The sequence below is a fragment of the Nicotiana sylvestris genome, chromosome 11 (genome assembly GCF_000393655.2).
Source record: "Nicotiana sylvestris chromosome 11, ASM39365v2, whole genome shotgun sequence".
Lineage (NCBI taxonomy): Eukaryota > Viridiplantae > Streptophyta > Magnoliopsida > Solanales > Solanaceae > Nicotiana > Nicotiana sylvestris.
The window spans coordinates 162,922,834-162,945,875 of record NC_091067.1 but is presented as its reverse complement, the minus strand read 5'-3'; the positions used below and the strand labels follow the sequence as shown (position 1 = coordinate 162,945,875).

The following is a 23,042-nucleotide window of genomic DNA, read 5'->3' as shown; positions in this document are numbered from 1 at the left end:
TTCCACTAAGTTATCTAATTTTGTAATTTTGCTACCCTTGGACTTGAAAAATTGTTTTGCCTCCTTTTTTCCTACCCATCTAAAGGGAATTGTTAGGCCTCTGTTGTCCTCTTTTCCTTTGTTCTGGTTGGCATCAATACTAGTTTTGTAAGGTGAGAATGATAGTAGATATGTAATGTTTGCAGGAACTCCTCTGATTGAATGTTGTTTGATAATCTGAGTAGACATTCTCTTTTCTCAGGGTGCATGCGTGGTCTTTTCTTATCGTCCTTTTCTTTTGGATCCTGGAGTGTGTGGTTTATGTATTGTTTGATATCATGACATTTATGTTTTTGTAAGAGTTTCCTCACTCTTTTTAAACTGTGGACAGATATCAGATTTGCTGCAAATGAGGAGACGGAGTTACAGCCCATCACCACCACGAGGTTATGGCAGGAGAGGAGGGAGGAGCCCGAGCCCCAGGGGTCGATATGGTGGTCGTAGCAGAGATGCTCCTACTAGTCTCTTAGTTCGAAATCTTCGCCATGATTGTCGGTATGCACTAATTACCGTCCTTTTCAAACTTTAATGAGCTAGACTTGAAGCATGCTATACTTTTTTTGCCTTTCTGCAAAAACAGAACTGAACCATTAAGTCAGTTTCAAGTAATTTTGTGCCTGTAGTGGATCACATAGACTTAGCATTTTGTTAGAAAATGCTCAGATGATTCCTATCTTGAGGAACAGCCAGTGGAGAAGAGGGTGAGATGGTAAATTTTTCATATAGCAGAGATGGCATTGAAGACACAGCATTGTTGAGATTCATTAATTATATTTTTAGAGCACTCTGAGCTACTTACGCTAGACCTGTTCCATGTCTGCGTGTATATATGTATTTGTGTAACTTGCTATACAACTCACTTTAATTCTTGTATGCAGGCCAGAAGACCTAAGAAGGCCGTTCGGGCAATTTGGGCCTGTCAAGGACATTTACTTGCCCAGGGACTACTACACTGGGTGAGCTTGATTTGCATGCGATCTATTCATCTACTAAACTTTTCCCCTTGAAAAAGAAGAACGAGAAACAGAGCAGAAACATACCCCCCCAACTCTCTTCAAAAAATAGAAAAAGACATTCGATCTTTATGGTCAAGCTCTCTTTCTTGTCAAAAGTAGCAATTTTATATTTTAGTTTTGAGAAGCTGACACCGCTCCTACCTCCCCCCAGCCTCCCCAAAGTTCTAGCCTAAATTTCATTTTTGGTGAATCCGTACTGTATTTTTAATTTTAGATTCTTTTCTTAAATCTTTTTGTTATGTCAAGTTGGGTTGTGCTTTATTATTAAAATTGATGAGATTTAGCAGCGAAACTTAAAGAGTTTTGAAGACTTCAATCAAGTAGTAAGAGTTCTGTTGACTCATTGAAGTAGTAAGAGCAATCAAGTAGTAAGAGTTGAAGGTGATGTTAATGGTAGTGAAGATTTGAAGGAATTTGGATTTGAATACAATGTGAAGATTTCAAGATTTCAAGTCTTGAAGAAATTCAAGTCAATCTTTAATCTGATACATTCAAGGTCAGCAGCCATGTGCTTGCTTTATGTGCTTATGAAGACATTATTTTAGTAGGATTATTTTTGCTATTGTTGTTTTGTGGCTGTTTGGAAGTCTTGTTACTCCGTCGGCTAGTCCTTTACTTTCTTTATTGTATCTCTCTTAGAATCTTGGGTCCTGATAGTTGTTCTTTTTGGGGTGAGACTGAAGCTCTCAACCTCACGTGCTTGGCAATTTGGAACTTAAAACCTGATCAGACATATATTCTGACTTGGGTTTACTTTCGAGCTGCCCCAGAGAGCTTTGGCTAGGGTTCATGTGCAGAACTCCATACGGCATGCTTATCGAATCTCAAGTTTTCTAACTTTCTTCATTTGTTTCCACCTCCTTTGCACAGTCAGCCACGTGGCTTTGGATTTGTCCAGTTTGTGGATCCAGCTGATGCTGCAGAAGCTAAGTATCAGATGGATGGGCAGGGTTTTCAAGGTCGGCAACTGACTGTGGTTTTTGCAGAGGAAAACAGGAAAAAGCCAACTGAAATGAGAGCTAGGGAACGTAGTGGAAGGTAATACTTTCTATCTCATTTGCTTACATCATATTAGCCCATTTAATTTCTGTCTTGGGTAGCCAGAATTTGCTTGCTACTCAGTGAACAACTACTTGAATCTTGGTTGTCCTCCATTTTTTGGTGTTGAGCATAGTGTCCGAAACTAAATATCTGGTAGTTTAAAGATTGGTGATTTGGTGCTATGCAATAATCTACCTTCACATTTCTTGTTTCCTATATTTTGGTCATTCTAGTTAGTATTCCTCCATTTTAAATCAAATGATTGAATGATGATAGATGTGATTCTAGAATTGATTGGGTTGATTGTTTTGCATTTGAATGTTTATCTTTAACTTGATTTTCTTGCAGTGGTAGGAGCCGCAGCTATGATCGGAGACGGTACTCACCTCAATATTCCAGATCTCCACCTCCACGTTATGCAAGGTCCCGCAGCCGTGGCTACTCTCCTAAGAGAAGGCAGTACTCGAGGTATGCAAGAATATTATTTTATGTTTATTGTACGTTTATGTTGAATTAGATCTGTGGTGTAACTAAAGGTGCTCCAGGTCTTTAATTACATGTGTGCATCCAACACAAGCCGTTAGCCTATCTGCTGATATTAACTTCAATTTTTGTGCATCATTGCATGTCTTCTGTTAATTTTGGCTGAAAAAGCATTGTTGCCTTCGGCTTATGTTATCACTTGGGTTGCTTTTTGTGCGAAAAATTATATTTTAGGCTTTGTTCAAATCCAAATTTCCATCTCTGTAAATGATGATTTACTCCTCACTTTGCAGGTCTGTTTCACCTGAAGAGAAAAGATACAGCCGTGAGAGATCATACTCACGTTCCCCTGCAAGGGACATTTCTCCACCATATAATGGGTCAAGGAGTCGCAGTCAAACTCCGGTCAGAGAGCATTCACCATATGATGATGGTCGAAGGAGCCGCAGCAGAAGTCCAGTTAAGGAGCGTTCTCCGGTTAGGGGTCACAGCAGGAGTCCCAGTCGCAGTAGGAGCCCAGGTGATGTCCGTTACTCGAGGGATCCAGATCATGGCGTGTCTCCACGACACTGAGCTATCTCTTGGAGATTAATGCTGTAGTAGTTTGAATCACAGTCTAGTTGTATGACTCTTTGGTGTTTCTATTTATCTATGCTCGAGTAAAACTTAGTTGGTATTGTCTTGTCTTGTGTAGTAGACAACATGAATTCTGATTGGCTATGACATTGAACGATTTCTAATAGTGGTTGATTATGCTTGTTACTGTTGAGTTTATGCATGTTTTTGAGAGCCATATTGGGCAGGTGCGTTAAGGAGTGCATTGTAATATGTTGCTTTTTTCCTTGTTTTCAAAAAAAGTTTCAATAATTTGTTTCTACATGAAATTTTGCAAGTTTCTGAAAATTTCGAAAATGAGTTTTTCAAAATCTCACTTTTTAAAAATTTTAGAATCTTTTTTCCACCCACATAACTTGCAACAGTTCTTCAAGTAAAATGCATGTTAAAATAATTTTAGATCTCAAATATTACTTTTGTTAAAAATTATGTAGTTTTTATGTCTGAACACCTGCTTAATCCTCACATCCCAACTGTAAGCCTTAGTATGCCTTGGCAAAGGGTCTGCAAATATTTGAATCAAATGAATTACTTTCATCCTATTATCTAATCCGGTCTTGCAATAGATTATAACAAATTTACATGCATATTTTTACGCTTAAACTCTATTTGATTTTCCCATGTTTTTTAAGTAAATATATTATAGACTCTATTTCCTTGTTGGAAGAACACTTCGTATATTACCAATGTTTTAAATTGAGCTATCTATTTCACTAAGGGCTTGTTTGGTACGAGTGATAATTAATTTTGGGATTAAATTTGAGGTGTGGTTGGAATAAAATCGTAGTATAATTAATCTCGGGATTAGTTATCTCGAGATTATATTGTTTTTTATACCTATAAAAGGGTGAGATAATTAATCGCGGAATAATTAATTATGAGGTAACTTGTTTCCGAACCAAATTATTGTGCGTTCGTATAAGCGCGTCCATAGATTAAGTTTACCTGAAATTCCACTCTTTACACGTATGAGAAGGGTAAATTTCATGGAAAGAAACAAATGAAAGCGAAATTTCTCGAAATGACATATTGACATTAATATATATGTGAAGGCCTCACTCTTTTTTAAGCGAAGTAGGAAAGAAGGTAGGTAACTCCAACAATTTATAACAGAAGAAAAAGCAGAAAGTTTTAGAGAGATGTCTATGGACACAACTACAGAAGATAGTGATTCCTTTATTTCTAATACTGATGGAATCATCTGCGGTTATTCTGATAATTCAGGGTGGGGTGAAAGCATGATCTCAGATCCCAATATCACTTCGTCTCCTTCAAGGAGCGTAGACGACCGCCAGCAACATCAGTCGAAGCAACAGATTTCGACTGCTGCTGCTGGCGGTCCTACTGATGATTTGATTATATCATCAGGTACATCTTCCAGGATGCAGTTTAATGCTTATTGCAATAATTGTAACCGAGATGGTTTTGAACTTGGTTTAGGTTTGAATATTGGTGGTGGGGAAGTGGACAAAGGAGCTAGCGTTAGCTCGTCTGTCCAAACCTTGATGGCAGTACAACGGAAAACCCTAAGTGTAAACAGAGGTTATTCACGTAATAATAAGAATAGCAAAATCAAGCCAAAGGTCCACGAGTGTTCAATTTGTGGGTTAGAGTTCTCATTAGGTCAAGCTTTGGGTGGTCACATGGGAAGACACAGACCTCTTGCGATTAAAGCAACAAACACTAAGGTTTCCTTGACTACTGTTGATGAGATTCAGGAGGAGTCGAGAAGCATTCCGTTGCTGCTTGATCTTAACTGGCCGCCGCAGCCGCCACCAAGAGGTGGGGGAACGAATGAGATCCTCCATCTTTAACTAGAGATCTTCGATTCGAGCTCAAAGAATGAAGAAATTCTCGATATGAAAGCTTTCTCTTAAATGATTTTTATAGTGAGCGAATCTGTATTAGGTGATAGAAGAAAGTCTTTGATGGACTGTAATTACTTATTATTAGGTGATAGAAGAAAGGTTTTTTTGTAAGTAAGTTGCTCTATCCGATAATTTGATGGTATCCGATATTTGATTACCATTTTGAATTTTCGCATATTTAGTACTGGAATAACTTAGATAATTTATATAGTATAACTTTATACAAATACTATGTGACATAATAATATTGTGAGACCCTAAGGAAAACGTTTGGTTTGATGAATTAGCAAAAAATAATCACAGTATGAATATTTGTATTATTTTATCCAATGTTTGGTTATCATTTTAAATTTCAGTATATTTAGTACAGTATACCGTATAAAGTAATCTATATACATGTTTTTATGCCAATGTGAATAATTATACCCATGATGCTATTATACGAAGAGGTGCTTTAAATGGCATGTGCATAAGGCGAGGAGTTTTATATGCTTTAGCGAGGTGTAAGCCCCGAGATAAGAGACGTAAGCCCCATGAGTATTTAATTTTTAATATTATATAAAATAATATAATTATAGTAAATATTTATAAACAGGTAAAATTGCATAAAAATTAAAGAAAATTATAAATGTGTAATATATATATATATATATATATATATATGTGTGTGTGTGTGTGTGTGTGTGTGTGTGTGCGCGCGCGCGCGCTCCATCTCCATAAAAAAACTAGTCAAAACAATATATTATACGTTACTTACAAGCACTAGTAATTTGGGCCGAAAAGAATAAGGTTTTCTACATGTATGAACAAAAAGGATGACTAGCCTGCAATTTGAACTTTGAACTTGTTGCTACGAAGGAGAATGTAATTCTTTGTGTATTTGTTAAAAAAAATTGAATATTCATTGCTTTTGGGAGATATTAGCAGACTAGCAGACAAGATAAAGAATTGGAAAAAAAAATCATAAATTAGTACTTCAATCAATAAAAAAAGGTCTTGACTTTTAAATTTAATACATTTCAGTTATTTTTTAAAACTTTTGAGTAATTACAAGTTAACTTTTGAAAATTTGGATATTATATGAAGGACTTATTCAACAAATTTTGTTTTAATTTGAAAAAAATCTCTGGAGCTTATGCCTCACTACAAAAAGGGGAAAGTGCACGGTTAGCCACTAATAACACATGTATTTACTTTTAACCCACTGTTTAAAATGTCTTTAGTCTTTAGCCACTGCTTTAATAAACTTTAACTGCCCGGACGAAAATACCCTTCTGCTCATGTCCTTAACTTTTGAACTTAACTTCAGGACTACATGTCCTTAACTTTTGAACTTGTAACTCTAAGTTCAAGACTTCAGGACTACAGGTCCTTAATTTTTGAACTTGGAACTCTAAGTTCAGGACTACATGTCCTTAACTTTTGAACTTTTAACTGTAAGTTCAAGACCAAAGTGTCCTTAACTTTTGAGCTTGTTAGTCTAAGTTAAGGACCTATTGTCCATTACTTTTGGGCTTCTTAGGCTAAGTTTAGAACCTATTGTCCTTAACTTTTGAGCTTGTTAGTCTAAGTTCAGGACTTCAGGACCTATTGTCCTTAACTTTTGAACTTGTAACTGTAAGTTCATGACCTATTGTCCTTAACTTTTGGGCTTCTTAGCCTAAGTTCAGGACCTATTATCCTTAACTTTTGAACTTGTAACTGTAAGTTCAGGACCTATTGTCCTTAACTTTTGAGCCTGTTAGTCTAAGTTCAGGACTAAATGTCCTTAACTTTTGAACTTGTAATTCTAGGACCAAGTGTCCTTAACTTTTGAACTTGTAACTGTAAATTCAATACCAAGTGTTCAAAGTAAATCAACATAAGTCTAGTTTCATATCCGTCAGTGCTCATCCAGTTAATCAGTTGAAGCTTACGAAAATATGATTTAATTATCAATATCGTCTTACTTGAAGTTTATGATATGTAGATATTAAAGCAAATTTAATATATAATATAGATTTTTTATGTGGGAAATCTAACATATGTTTACTGTCGAATTAAGGTAAGCATTTACCTCATCTTATTTCTCCGATCTCTATTTTGGGAAGCTTGTTTAAGTATAAGAAATAATTGCTTAGATAGTTAAAAGAGCCGAAGTGCATCAATGGAATTAATTCATGGCAGACGCATACACGACAAGAGCCAAACCCATTGAAGATGAAGAAGAGTGTGCCATTTGTTCTTCTCCCTAACACATGAAAGGGATGGAAGAAAGGGTAACACAATCCTTTCATATTAATTTTAATAGACTAGTGGCTACTATTGCTAAGTATTAAAAATGCTGGATAAAAAGTAAATACTACTTTAAAAAGTGGTTATCCCACACGATTGGAGGCTACAAAAATGCACCTCAAGCCCAGGTGTACGCCCCGAACGCCCGGACATACGACCCGAATTGTTGGGTATATGCCACTTGAGATTTTCGCCCCACACCATCGCCTCGAGGCATTTTTGGTGCGTCTCGCCCAAGGACTCGCTCCGGAAACATCTTTTGAAACACGGACGCTAGGAAGTTAATTTGATTTTTCATGTATAATTTAAATATATATTATTTCAAATATGCACGTGAAAAATTGTATTAAATAATGTAAAAGGATTTTGTTTTCTTTAGAAGAAATATAAATAGAGGTCCCACCAGAAGCATATGCTTCCTGACAGAAAGAAAGGAGGAAATAGGTAAATCTGGAATTTGTAAAAAGTAGCAACATATTGTGAATGATGTTGGCCATTGAAAAAATTGTCACTTTCCAACTGGAAGCCTTTGTCTGCATTTGCAAACATTTGACCAAATTAATGACTTTCTTCCTTATATTATCTAATCTTACAATAATGAGAAAGTATATATAAATCTAACATGTGAATTACTTCACTAGTCTTATTAAACCAGACTTACTTTTGATCTTATATGCAATTCAAAAATTAAGTAACTATATAACTAATTTATATTAGTTTAGTGGAATATTTCATCCAATACTTCGAATAATTCATACGCTTACACATAATAAATAATCCCATATTTACTCTTGATTCTAACAGAGCTCCTTTCTTAAGTATTATTGAACATGATTTTAAATCATAGTTAAAAGTAAAGGGACAAATAAAACCTTTTTTTCCGAAGTATTTGACACATAGAATTCACCCACTCCTCGTTGGAGTCGGGGACGAAGTTATACATAGTCAACTGAGCACCGTTTGCCAAAAAATTATTCCATGTATAAGGTAAAATATTATGTGTTATTAATTAAAAAATAAACTTTAAACACCCTTTCAAAATTACATATACTTTAAACACTCTTAATGAATTTTCTGGTTCGCCAGAGCTCCATTAAATTTATAATAAAGACAAGACAAATAGCTCAAAGTATAACGGATGATTTTAGTTGTTCACTAGTTTGAGTTGTATTAGAGAGGAAAATAATCATTATAAGTTGTCACAACATATTTTTTGGCTTATGTTGCTTGTCACTGATCTATTATCTATTGTCTATTGCTTATTTTCTTCTTTTGAGTCGAGGATTTTCCAGAAATACCCTCATTTACCCTATGGCTGTGTATGGATCAGACTTAGCATATTTCGAATTGAAATTTCTGATTTCGAATTCTACAAAATGCAATCCGAATTTCGATCCGAATTAATATCGGATCGGATCGAATTTTAAAGTTTAGATCGGATAAATAATTCGGATTTTGGATCGGATTATTCGTATTATTAAGGCTATTGCTAAGCTAATTGGCTAATGCATCTGCCTTATCTGCTTCTTCGGTGTTATGTGCTAATACAAATATCTCTTTGCTTTTTGATCACGCCCAACTATGCCTTATAAAAAGGACAAGCGGTCGTTGCAAATATAATCCGGTTTATAAGTCCGGAGTCGAATTCCACAGAGAACTAAAGCTTAGCTACAGTTGTTCACTATCACCAAGAATACAAGCTTGAACAATTCTTAACTTATAGATATTAAGATTCTTGTGTTCTGATGATAGGCTATAATTGCGTATTTTAGTCAATTATTACACTCTAATTTACTGCACTTTAGTTGAGTTTGCGCTTTAATCGCTAGTGTTTTGCACTAACGGTGTGTTTTATGCCTTGTAGGAGTGATTTCGAGCTATATAGATGTTATAAAATGAATTCAAGTAATTTGGATCTTTGAAGTCTGAGTGAAAGCCCAAGGAATTAAGCCGGGATCAACGGATGATAAAGCAACAAAACGAAGACTCGAGTAGGCATATTGTGTATTGTCTAGTAAAATGCACATAACTTTTTAGTCAGAACTCCATTTGGGCTCCACAATATATGGTTGGAAAGCTAACTCAAAGGGCTACAACTTTTATGTTTTACAGGTTTTCAAATTCCAAATGGAACAGGGTGAAAAACGCGGTAGAAACCGCGACCACGGAGCTGAGGCGGGCTGAGGCAGTATACCTGCCATATACCGCGGTTGACCGCGGCCGCGGCAGTCCAGACGTGAAATATTGTCCTTTTTCGCGTAGGACAAGGTATAATTGTTTGGGCCCGACCCTACTTGGTATATATACACGGAAAAACGGTATTTTTAAGTGTTGGACACACTTTTGACATAAAAATTAGACCTAAGGAGGCTAAGGAGAACTAGGATTCGACCTAAGGAGTCAAGAACACAATAGGAGCAAGGCGGGAAATTCTTCAACGAGTTTTTCCTTCCTCTTCCTATTTTTCATTGTTGGTTATGATTTTTAGTATTGTAGTTTTACATACTATTATGAATAGCTAAATTGTTATCTAGAGTTTTGATAGAACCTTTTGTAGGATAAATTCTTGTTATGCTTTTATATAATTGAGCCGTTGGATTTCTCTACTTGTTCAACTACGTGTTTATTGTTGTTGATTGAATGGCCATCGATTGACTGTACCTATTTATTATGTGTTGCTTGAGAAATGATACATATTTAGGTGATTGTTGAACAACGTCACTCCTAATGTATGTGAGAAATCGATACAACGGGTTTAAAGGTAGGTTTAGAAATAACAAAGCCTTGATGTGGTCATAATGAGCGGTTAGATAAAGCCAACTAGCATAGTTCGAGAGAATATGTCTAATTAATTGTTGTAGTTGCTCGAGAGAGAATTACGACACCTAAAGTGCTCACGATCAGTAGAGAATACATTGGCGAAATTGTAGGGAATATAGCTAGAAGGATTCCGACAATTGGGAAAATCATAACTCTAGACCTCTTTAATTTAGTCTCCAACCATTTGTCTCGTTAGTTGATAATTTTACCGTTTTCTAGTATTTGCTAGTTAATTAGTTAGAAATATAAATATCAATCTTTATAACTTAGAAAATTGTTCAAACTTGTCTTTTTAGTGATATTAAACAGATATAGCTAAGCCTTAGTTCCCTGTGGGATTCGACTCCGGACTTTTAGACCGAATTATATTTGCAGCGACCGCTTATCCTTTTTAGGATTAGAGTTGGGCATGATCACTAACTAACTAACAAATTAAAATAATAAATTAACACTAAAAATACTACAGGTTGAAAAAAAAGATTAAGGAAGTCTAGAGTTATGATTTCCCCAATTATCGGAATCCTTTCCGCTATGTCTTCTATAATTTCGCCTAAGTATTCTCTACCGATCATGAGCGCTCTGCGTGTTGTAATTCTCTCCCGAGTAATTACGACAATTTACTAGACATACTCTCCCGAGTTACGCTAGCTGGCTTTAATTACAACTCACTTAGATCACACCCAAGGTTTCGTTATCCCTAATCCCACCTTTAAACCCTTAGTTATTGATTCCTCACATACGTCGGGAGTGATGTTGTTCAACAACTACCTAAATATGCACTCTCTCCCGAGTAATACATACTAAATAGGCACAGCTAATTGAGATCCCTTCAATCAACCACAAGAATAATATAGTTGAACATATAGAGAAAATACTACGACTCAATTATATAAAAACACAACAAGAATTTATCATACAAAAAGTTCCATCAAAACCCTAGATAACAAATTAGCTATTCATAATAGTATGTAAAACTACAATACTAAAAGTCATAACCAACAATGAAAAATAGGAAGAGGAAGAAAAAACTCGTAGAAGAATTCCCCGCCTTGCTCCTATTGTGTCTCTGTCTCCTTAGGTCGAATCTGTGTCAAAAGTATGTCCAACCTCTCAAAATACCATTTTTCCATGTGTATATACCAAGTAGGGTTGAGCCCAAACAATTATACATTCTCCAATGTGAAAAAGGACAAGTTTCCAGGCCTGGACTAGCGCGGGAGCGCTAGTGACCGCACATATTAACAAGTGCACTGCCTGTGTCCGCGACCAGGTCCGCAATCGCGGGTTCGATCGCGTTTTTCACCCTGTTTCTTTTGGAATTTAGCAAAAATGTAAAATATGAAAGTTGTATCCCTTTGATTAGCTTTCCAACAATATATTATATAGTCCAAATGGAGTTCAGAGCAAAAAGTTATGTGCATTTTACTAGACAATGCGCAATATGCCTACTCGATTCTTTGTTTGTTCTAACTATCATCCGTTGACCCTCCGAACACGATCCCGATTTAATTCCTTGAGCTTTTACTCAGACTTCAAAGCTCCAAATCACTTGAATTCATTTCATAACATCTACATAGCTCGGAATCACTTCTACAAGGCATAAAACACACAATTAGTGCAAGACACTAGCGATTAAAGCTCAAACTTAATTAAAGTGCAGTAAATTTGAGTGTAATAAACGACTAAAATACGTAATTATAGCCTATTATCACTTTTCCGTTTTATTAGCATTGCATCTCTAAGAACATATTTCTCTGGAGATTCGAGTTATGCCTTTGAGTTGCAAAACTCTTATATTTTTTTTGTAGAAGAGGCAATACAACAAGAAAAATTCATGTTTCTACAATTATGAGGGTACTATAGTGCCAATGTAGCAAAATCCAACCATTGTAAATGTAATAAATTGGAAGAAGATGTAAAGGAAGTACTTACTATCCGAAATTAAAGTTTAGTATTTATACATGCCCTAATAATTTCAGATTTCAAATTGGATCGGGTTAAAATTATATCAATTCGAATCCGATCTGGATATCGTAAATTTTAATAAACATAATCCGAAATTCGAAATCCGAAATTGAGTGGATCAGTTCGGATTTAGGATATCCGATCCAAATGCACATCCCTACTTTACCTTTTTGGGGTAAGGGTAAGGTCTGCGTATACTCTTGTCTCTCCGGACATAATTGGTAAAATTTTACTGAATTGTTGTTATTGTTATTGTGACAAACATAAATGATAGAACGATACTGCTGTAACATAGAAATGGACTTTATATATCACAATCTGGTGTTGTCTATTATGTTCTTTTATTGTTGTTTTTGTGTTTGAATTCTAAGAGCCCATACCTCCAAGTCCTTAGTACACACATGCTTAGTTGGCTTCAACTAAAGGAAAAAGATAGGAATCTATTCATAAATACTCAATCATTTTACCACATTCTTATACTATAGACTTTTCATTTTCTCTTGTTTTTTTTCCTCAACCTGAAATTATTGAGGCCCTTTCTTTTTACTTTATTTTAAGTTTAAGATAAAAACATTTATCCCCCATTTGTTTAATCAAATAAATAAAAAAGAAAATAAAACAAAGAGGAATTTAAGGGAATGTACCACTAGATTGTGTTAAGCTAGACATAAGGCGAAAATCTCGATATGTCTCAAAATCTCTGTCCCCAGATCTCAAGAATCTTTAAGATCTAGAAAATAAAAAAAATGCAAAAAGAAAAACCTTTTTTTCTTTTACTTTTTTGTGCCTTTTCCATATTCCAAGAAATTTATATTTTTATTTCATCCATCTAAAGACAAGTAAAAAAACAAAAAATGGTAGTACACAGTATCTGTAAAGTTCTAGAGTTGAGATTAGCACAAGCTCTACATTTAAGGTCTCTTTATACTTTCTTGTCATATAGTATGAAAAAAATAATCTTTTTATTGAGGATATGTACAATGACATGAATAAAATAATTTGTTTGGTTCATAGTGTACGCGGGTGTTTTTGTTTTTTATATATTAGTAATAGTTTTAAGGCTAAAGATTAAATCTTTAAGCAAGATGGTTAATGGTATTTAGCAATAATTACTTATGTAGTAATAAATGAACAGCTCATTTTGGGGTACTGAAGTTACTACAGTAGACTAGTGTCCTGTGTTGTTCCAGTTTCCTTTAGGTAATTTTATGACCACTCATTCCTTTGTTTTTGTACCTAAAGTGAAGAGAAGTTAAAGGGGTTTTCAGCTTTTTCTTGAAAATTTGTTTTTGGGTTGACAGCTTTGTCTCTAAACTGTCTGTGTTTTACATTTGACTGTTTGAGTTTACTAACTTTTATAGGATCTTGGTTAGTAGATTTTCTTTGTTTGCTTCAGTGGAGCAGAAGTTCAATTAAGGTACTTTATTTCTTGTGTTTTTTCTTCTGCTTCTTCATTAATGCTTCTGTTTGAAATGTTGTGTGTTTAAAAGCAGTTTTGAGATGTGGGGTTTTGAAGTTGAGGCTAAATTTGTAAAGGGTTTCTTAATCTTTTAATATTTCTTGGATTTTGGTGTTGTCTATGCTTTTTAAGGTGTTAGATAATGTTAGTTTTTGATAAAGTTTAGTTCTTTGAACACTGTTTTTGCTCTTATGAGAGTGAGTGTTTTGTGGTTTTGAACACTGTTTTTGGTCTTATGAACTGATAAAGCACAATATCTTAATCAATGTTACCTCTGTAGTGACATTTTCTGTTGTTTTTAAACTACCCTGAAGTGGACTAATAAGTACATGACACTATTTGTGTACCAAGAATTAGATAACTGAAACTGAAATGTCAAATATTTGGGGAATCCTGTGATCTATTATTTAGGAAAACCAGCATTCTAAACTGCCAAAAGTTTGAATCTTTTGTTAGGTCTTTGTTTAATGAATTAGACTGCATTAAGTGCTGGTCTTTTGCTCTGGAGTTGTCACTGCTGGAAATCTGGATTCGCTAGACAGTAGACATCCTTTAGTGGAATAATATGCTAAGATTTCTTGTGTTATGAGAGTGTGCCTTCCTTTTTCTTATTGCTGGGGGTGGGACTGGGAATATCGTGTATATTCTTCTGGACTTCTAGTAGATTGCTATTACTACCTAGAGTTTAACTGCTTTCTTGGCTTCGGTCTTTTTTTATCTTGCTGTTGTTCCTACTTGTTGCCATTACTTTTTTCATCCTTTTTCCATCCGAGGGTATATCGGAAATAGCTTGTCTGCCCTTCCAGGGTAGGGGTAAGGCTGTGTACATCTTACCCTCCCCAGACCCCACTTGTGAGAAATCACTGGGTTTGTTGTTGTTGTATTATTCTTCTAGTAGAGTTCATGTTTGTTATACAAAATCCCATGCTCTAGGCACAGTCAACAAGCTGGAGAGAAAAGAGTTCTATTATCACTCTTGAGCTCCTCGCACGTCTATACCTTGTTTCATATTCGTTTGGTGGGTTCTCTAATTCCCGGTTAATGCTATTAGGAGAAACCCAATGATGTAGAAGGTAACCGTTAACTAATGTTAGAGCATCTATTCCAAAGTTTTTTTACAGTGGTTGAACTCTCTTAATAAGAATTCTGCCTTTGATGGATATAGTTAAATTTATAAAAGTCTTCACTTTTTGAATTTCTTTGCTCATTTTTTAGATATCTTGGGCCAGTTTTATTGGGGAGAAGTGTTTTGCCTGTTAGGTTTTGCATTTCTGTTTATATTTGGAGTTAATAATCGACCTACATTTTTGAGGCAGTCATACTTCCGAGTTCATCTTTCTTTTCAATGAAACTCGCGTTAATTTTTGTACTCTATTTCCTGTAGAACCTCTTGACAAACCTCGTCTGAAGCAACAGTGCAGGCCGATTGATACTAGAGTTATAAATTTTGGATACTTCTGATGATGCTCAAACCGTGGCTTGCGATATCCATACTATTTTCTTTCCTCATCTCAAATGTAACAGGTAATGCTTTAAGTTTCTACTTATCAGCATAATAATCTAATATTTGTATGGTGATTCAGAGCATTGGTTACTTGATTATGTTCTTAGTTGTTCCTGTTTTTTGTGTTTTGATTTTCTGTTGTTCATGTGATTCATTTGTAATAGGATCCAACAGCTGAGCTTTTTACGTATTGTCCTTGATTTGATTTGTTTGGAGTTTTAATGTGTATGTTATTTCAAAATTGTAGGTGCATTTGTTGGAATAAACATTGGCACCGATGTTTCAAATTTACCGCCAGCTTCGGATGTGGTTGCACTCCTCAAAGTTAATCAAATAACTCATGTGCGCCTATTTAATGCTGATGCTCATATGTTGAATGCGTTAGCCAACTCTAGTATCGAAGTTATTATTGGTGTTACAAATGATGAAGTCTTAGGGATCGGAGAATCTCCATCAGCTGCAGCTGCTTGGGTAAATAAAAATGTAGCAGCTTACATGCCCTCTACAAATATTACGGCTATTGCCGTGGGTAGTGAAGTTCTCACCGCAATCCCAAACGCTGCACCGGTTTTGGTTCCCGCTATGAATTACTTGCATAAAGCATTAGTGGCTTCACAACTTAATCACCAAGTAAAAGTTTCAACCCCGCAATCTATGGACGTGATTGCTAGGGCATTTCCTCCTTCCACTGCCACTTTCAATTCTTCTTGGAACTCAACAATCTTCCAGATCCTTCAGTTTCTAAGAAACACAAACTCATACTTCATGTTGAATGCTTATCCATATTATGAATACGTGCACTCCGATGGAATCTTTCCGATTGAATATGCTCTTTTCCAACCACTCTCCGCAGTGAAGCAAATTGTTGATCCAAACACCCTGTTTCACTATGTAAGTATGTTTGATGCTTTAGTTGATGCTGCATACAACTCTATAGCAGCCCTCAACTTTTCCGATATCCCAATTGTTGTGACCGAGACTGGTTGGCCGTGGGATGGTGGTGCCAATGAGCCTGATGCTTCTAAGGAAAATGCCGAAACATTTAATAATAACCTGATTCGGCGTGTTTCAAATGATACTGGCCCACCTAGTCAACCAAAAAATCCCATTAACACCTTTATTTACGAGATGTTCAATGAAGACAAAAGACCTGGACCGATATCGGAAAGAAGCTGGGGTATCTTTTCTACAAATGGGAGCGAGATTTATTCCCTTAGCTTGGGTTCCTCGGCCGGTATTTCAGACAATTCTACTGCAGTTTTCTGTATAGCGAAAAAGGGTGCAGATGAGAACAAACTGCAAGATGGAATTAACTGGGCTTGTGGCCAGGGACATGCTAATTGCAGTGCAATTCAATCTGGACAGCCTTGTTATTTTCCAGATACGTTGCAAAATCATGCTTCTTATGCGTACAATGACTATTATCAGAGAATGCGAAGTCTTGGTGGAACATGCGATTTTGATGGTACAGCAACAACGACAACACAAGATCCAAGTAAGTTACCATAGTTGGTGTTTTAGTATGTATTTTCTTTTTTGTCTTTACAATGAGTTCGGAGAGACTACTGACTCTTTTCTTTAGTTATCTTGTCCTTTCTCGTCACTTTTATTATGGCTACATTAGATGAATGACATTACTTTTTTTCAAATGTTTGTGTATGAGATATGGTAGTGGAGCATTGCTTATTTTGCAAAGTTAATCAACTTATATCTATTTAATTTCTTACAGATGTGGCAACGGTTCTCTAAGTTTCTACACATTGATTAAAATGCAAAGTATGCGTTTGTACAATATTGCAAAATGCTTCTAGCCGTATATTTCTAAATAACATTTCAACATGCCGTCTCTGTATTTTAGTCTACATGAAGCTCTTTTGCTCTTTCGTTTTCTTTTTCTTTCTTTTTTCCCCTTTTGGCCCCTTGTCCGGATCACACTTGCAAAATCGTCGATAATGATCTAGACGACAACAACAACAACCCAGTAAAAACTCACAAGTGGAGTCAGGGGAGGGTAGAGTATACGCAGACCTTACCCCTATCCCAAGGGGTAGAGAGACTGTTTTCGATAGACCCTCGCTCAAGCAGACGAAAAAGACAATATATCAGTACCAACAGTAGAAAGCATAGAAATAATAACAGAATCATAAGTACTAGAAAATAGATGAAAAACGATAGCACTAACACGTAAGAAAGGCTCGGTGCTATGAAAGATAATGATCTAGACAATATGCATTGAAATCGCAACCCTTTTCATCCTCTGTGTATGTTATCAGAACCACTTTTTTGCTTTCTTACCTAAAGCTTGACTCATTTGATGGTTATCCTTGTGCAGGTTCCAAAACATGTAAATTTACAGGAAGGTGAGATTACTAAACTAAGTATATGTGTGCATGGTAAATTGCAAAAATATTGCTTCTCTGTGCTAAATTGCTTTCTTTTATTCGATAGTTCGACTCCAGGTGGGCTGTTTCCTCCGGCAGCATTTGGACCTATCAGTCCGACTTCTCAGGGTCCAACGATTCGAGCAACTGTTATCGTGTATACATTGGCTGTATTTTCTGCTTTGTTGATGCTTGATGTGAATGTGCATTTTGTTTAATAGCTTCTTTAGAAGTCAGTTCTTTGCCTTTTTGATTCCCTTGTAGTTTGCAGGAAAATTGAACCATTTCAGTAGTCAGTTTAGATGATTGATATCTGTCTCTGACACCAACCAGATGATTGAAATTCATTTTTTGATATTTATCCTTGTTGATGAGATCCACTTTAGTCATGTTACATGTTTACTAAATTTTAGGGGTGGGCAGCTCAGATTGCATATGAAAATTCGGTTTAGATTTTCTGTTTTCGAACTGAAGAAATGACAATCCGGATTGGATCCAATTTTTTAAGTTCGATTTTGGTTTGGATAATTTGTATTTTGGGTTTTGAGCTTGTAAGTTGAGATGTTTCTTCTTTTTACAAAAATGAATATCCGAATGAAATATTCATGTTAAATTGCCTGAAAATTTCTCATTCTCACCATAATCATCTAACTGAAGTATTCAAGTAATGAAGTTATTATAAAAAAATAAAATACAATAGAGACATTAATAAGCCCGATAAGAAATAGAAATGGTAAAATTATGTCCAAATAAAAAGTATTCTCACATTAGCATAGTAATTGATATTGAATATATGAGATAATATTTAATAGCTAGCGTGTTATTTATTATTATTGACATGGATAATGGGGTAAATTTTTCTCTTACTCCCTCTTCTATCTTACTTTCTAGTCGAAATTTTTTTGGGGCATAAAGTATAAGAATTTTGAATTTTCGAATATCCAAAAAATTCGAAGTACTAAATCCAATGTTCAGTGCGAAATCCAATAATTTTAAAAGTTAAATTTAAAATTCAATTCGTAATTCGAAAATCTAAACAAAAAATTCAAAAAATTTGGATTTCAGGTTTGTCCACCCTTACTAATTTCTAAGAGTCTTTTAGTCATGTAGGAGATCTATATGCTTTTTAGTATTTTATTTTGTATAACACTAGTCGGTCGAGTTTAATCGATAAATATACTTCTGAAGGCATAAGTTTGGCCAAACAAAATTATTATAGAAAGATAATAAATGTCATGTGAAAATATACATTAGATATACTTATTGACTTGGTCTATGTACCATAATATTTTTTAAACAACAATTATTTTTGGTAATTCTCCAAAGAATTATGTATGCCAAGCAATAAACTATGGAGTATTCTCTTTCATCTTTTCTTTTTATAAAATTTTAATTAAATCATTGTCAAAATCCCCCAATGCTAGCAAAAAATTCCTGTTCTTCCCTAATATGTCTAGGGACAAAATTAAAGCCTCATTTGAAACTCAAAACGAGTCTAAGTACCAAATTGTCTACTACTAAAAAGAAAGAGTTTAACATTTATATACATCCTTAATTTATACTTAAAAGATAATTGTCAAAATGTAATGATCCATAATTTGTTACAATAAGTTAAAATATAAGTAATTGGGAAAACTTAGAAGATAATATTTAAACCACGAATATGCATTATTCCTTGTGAATTATTGCATATATCGGACCCATTTGGACATAGATTTTCAAATATTTTTTGAAAAAATTGATTTGGGTGAAGTTTGATTTGAAATTATAAATGTGATTGAACATGAATTCTGGAGTAAGTTTTGACATGTTAATTTTTTTTAGCTAAAAGGTCCCAATTGGTTTATTAAAATTATTTATTAAATATTTATAAATATCTAACTGTGAACCTATTTATTATTGTATATTAATTTGAGATTACGACATAAACTTATATATTTGAGATCTTAAAAAGAGATCTTAAGCTATATTTGGGATTTGGAATTTTGATAAATCAACATCTCTCAAAAAGACATATATTTGAAACTTTTTTTTTTTTTTTTTGGAAAAAAGCTTGCAAAAACTTATGGCCAAACACCTACATAATGTATGGAATAAAGACAAGAATGCAATAGAAGCAGAAAGCAATCCACTTCGATAGACTGAGAGATAATCTTCAATGTACGGCGGAGCTCCGTCGGGCGGAATAGGAATCAGCGGTAGTAGTAGTGGAGGAAGAACATGGCCGTCGACGACGTCGGTGTCTAGTTCCGGTAAGAGAATACAGAAGGAAATGACTGAACTAAGCATAGAGGCACCACCAGATTGTGCAGCTGGGCCTAAAGGAGATAATCTTTACCATTGGGTTGCTACCCTCTTCGGCCCACCTGGTCAGTCTTCTATTTCCCTCTCTTTGTTTAGCTACAAGGAGTTAATCTTTCTTTTTCTTGTGGATCAGTATTACAAAGTGTTGATTTTTTTTTTTTTTGAAGGATTATACTGTGAAGTGTTAGGGTTTGAAGCGTAAAGTTGGATACTTAGTCCCCTTTGGGCATAAGTACTATTATACAGTATTTGCAAACTTGCAATTCAGTATTTTAGAATTTGCACATAGTGAACTTCAAGAGAAATATTGAAATAGTTTTTTGAAGGTATATTTCAAGTGAAATGCTGGTTTCGGCTCATATATCTGTTTTTTTAAGTGAAATTCGCGTCCAAACACAATTGAACTTCCACAAAAACTATTCATTTTAACTTCAGCTTGAAATTCGAATATCGTCCAAACGGTAATACTCAAGTCCAATTTAAGTGTGTTGGATTGACTTAGAGTAGATTGACCAATTCGGTGTTGAAGTGTGTCACTCCATCATTTAGAAGATAAACGATGCTTTTATTTATTTATTCATGTGTGTATTATCACTTACTCTCATGATTTTTCCGAAAAAAGAAAAAGAAAAAACTCCAAATCCTGTGTGGCCTGATTCTTGTAGGGGCCAAGCACATGGAGATACTTTTTTTGTTAATGAGTCGTGGTGAGACTTGAATCCAATAATTATTTAAATCCTTCACGGCAAGGTACTCCATAAGCTTATTTGTTGAATTGGCCTGATGATGTATAACACGTAGGTCGAAACCTTACTGTTAATGTATCTTGAATCTCTAAATAATAGGAAATGAAAATGCTATTTCTGATGAAAGTGATTATTGTATTCTTCATGTTGATGTGGCTGTGCTTATTGTCTGGTTTCTTTTAAAGCTGGCTAAATATACATTTTGTTTTTGCAAACTGAGTGCTGCTACAAGTGCTTCTTTGAATTCCATGGCAGCTCTAAATATGCTCGGGATAACAATTTTTTAGCACTTGGTTTATTTATCGGGTTTACATGAATTTGGGTTTTTAAGTTTGATTGTATACTTCTGCTTGATTTTTGGATAATTAGATAGATAATTATTTTTTTGCTTCGATTCACTGAAGAATTCCTGGTGCTTCACGGACTGAATATCTTCCTGTTTCTTGCAGGAACACCTTATGAGGGTGGAATATATTTTCTCGATATAACCTTCCCTTCTGATTATCCATTTAAACCTCCAAAGGTATGTTGAAGAATATGCCTTAGTGAATGTATTGTGCATATAGTGTTGTACCTTTTTTTAAGCAAGGCATCTATTGTTCTATTTTGTCTGAATGAAAAATTTCCAATAAATAGAAACTCTGTCTTCTGATATAAATGTTAAATCTAGTACGGGCTGAAAAGCCCTGCACAAAGCTTCGTGTTCACCCTCTTCTGATAAAATGTTTGCAGTGTACTTTCTGCTGAATAAAACTAACATAAGAAATGGTAACTGCTATTATAGAGAATTGCCTCCCATAAAATAGTCGCTTGATTGCTTCCCTTCCTTTATGAAAACTGTCACTTATGTTCTCTATTTTTGGGTCATGTGTAAATGTATGAGCACTCTGGAACTTAATGCTCTTGATGAATCTTCTATATATTTCTTCACATGTTTGATGAAGGTATCACACAATAGCTGGACATTGATCTTTTAAAGATGTAAATTCTTTCATGAATCCTAAACATTGTTTCTGAGGACTTTGAGGTTGCCATGCCTTAAAATGGTAATTCAAATATTTTTGGGTTTTCATGTTCTTTACCTGCAGAGTACCATCATGGTGGATAATAGAAGCTTCTTTAGCCATTGTAATTCTGAGACAAAAGGTTACACACAGATAAGAATTCTAGGAAATTGTGCTGTGATGTTCGATTTGAGTGCTAAGTTTCTTGCTGGTGCATTCTTGTTTCTCCTGATTTATCTCCGTGTAAAGGCTGAAACTTGAGCTAATGATGATTTCCTCCGTACTTGTATAATCTTCTTTATGGTTTGTGTTTAAAATGATCAATCTGCATTATTGCTTGAAGAGGACAACAAAGAGAACGGCTGCGGAACCAGAAAATGAAGTGAATTATGCCATGAAACAAAATCATTCTCTATGCGACCAATTCCAGTAAATTCATAAATTAATGATAAATGTGCTTCTTCCTAAACTTTGGGTTGGTGTAGAATAAACGAGTAAAGTGAGGAATGAATTCCGTAAGATCTGGTATATGTATAGTTATTTTCACCTTTATACAGTACTATGCTTCTCAAGAACATAGTGTTTATTGTTTAATCTGAACAAAAGACATGGGTGCCTTCATTTGAAACATTTCCACTGCCAAATTCAGCCGATAAACAAAAATCATCTTCACACACTTAATAATATTTCTTGTTTATCAGCTGAATCTGGCGTGGAAACATTCCCTGGAGATTATCTTTTAGGTCCCTTTTCTTTTCATTCTGACCTCAAGCTTTTGCAGGTTGTATTCAAAACTCGCATATATCATTGCAATGTTGAGCCTTCTGGAAATGTTAGCTTGGACATCCTAACAGATAACTGGAGTCCAGCATTAACAATCTCGAAAGTACTACTTGCTCTGAGATCAATGTTCACCACTCCAGAAACCTGTAAGTTCGTATCCTATCCGCAGTCCTTTGCCCTCTCTCAACCGAAGTAAAATAGACAAAAATATGTTAATTTTATGAAAAAAAAATGCATAACAAAAGGCACATGTATTGTTTGACGAAAGCGCTTACAGGTTCATGCTGGAAGTCCTTCCAATTATTTGGTTTCAATGGGCTAACTATATGAATATAATAACCACCTTTTTTCTGCATTCTGATGGTATTATCTTTTGATCCTGATTCTTGCAGATAAGCCAGTTGTTCCTGGTATTGCACACTTATACTTTGAAGATAAAGCCAAACATGATGAAATAGCTACAGAATGGACACTGCGATTTGCAAGGTGAAAAAAATGAATTCAATGTGGAATTTTCTTAACAAGTTCTGGTCAGCCCCCTGCTTAGTTTGAAATTCTCCCTAGCTTTACTAGTTAACAGACAATGAGGAGCTGTTGTAGACTTGTAGCCGATATTTAAACTTAATGCCTGTATATAGATAAATTAGACTTACCAATCAAAAAAATATATAGATAAATTAGACTTCTGGTAGCTAATTTTTCAACTTTTCGTTGAGCCCAGTGGCCTTATTTGTTTTATT

The 23,042-nt window shown here is 35.0% G+C and overlaps 3 protein-coding genes across 3 annotated transcripts; all 3 read left to right on the top strand.

Moving 5' to 3' along the window:
* Positions 1-332: 332 nt before the first annotated feature.
* On the top strand, positions 333-3,341 carry LOC104227823 (serine/arginine-rich SC35-like splicing factor SCL33). The gene is made up of 5 exons (XM_070162289.1): positions 333-534; positions 918-995; positions 1,926-2,093; positions 2,445-2,564; positions 2,873-3,341. Exons 1-5 carry the CDS (start codon positions 389-391, stop codon positions 3,150-3,152), a joined length of 792 nt encoding a protein of 263 aa, XP_070018390.1. The 5' UTR covers positions 333-388; the 3' UTR covers positions 3,153-3,341.
* A 992-nt stretch (positions 3,342-4,333) lies between these two features.
* LOC104227827 (zinc finger protein ZAT18-like) lies at positions 4,334-5,008 on the top strand. Its single transcript, XM_009780166.1, has one exon. The coding sequence runs from the start codon at positions 4,334-4,336 to the stop codon at positions 5,006-5,008; it is 675 nt and encodes a 224-aa protein (XP_009778468.1).
* Positions 5,009-13,341: 8,333 nt separating this feature from the next.
* Positions 13,342-22,993, top strand: LOC104227824 (glucan endo-1,3-beta-glucosidase 4). Its single transcript, XM_009780158.2, has 9 exons — positions 13,342-13,538; positions 14,965-15,104; positions 15,332-16,579; positions 17,417-17,444; positions 17,533-17,677; positions 19,618-19,834; positions 20,965-21,038; positions 22,301-22,448; positions 22,695-22,993. The coding sequence occupies exons 2-9, from the start codon at positions 15,041-15,043 to the stop codon at positions 22,790-22,792; spliced, it is 2,022 nt and encodes a 673-aa protein (XP_009778460.2). The 5' UTR covers positions 13,342-13,538; positions 14,965-15,040; the 3' UTR covers positions 22,793-22,993.
* The last annotated feature ends 49 nt before the right edge of the window (positions 22,994-23,042 follow it).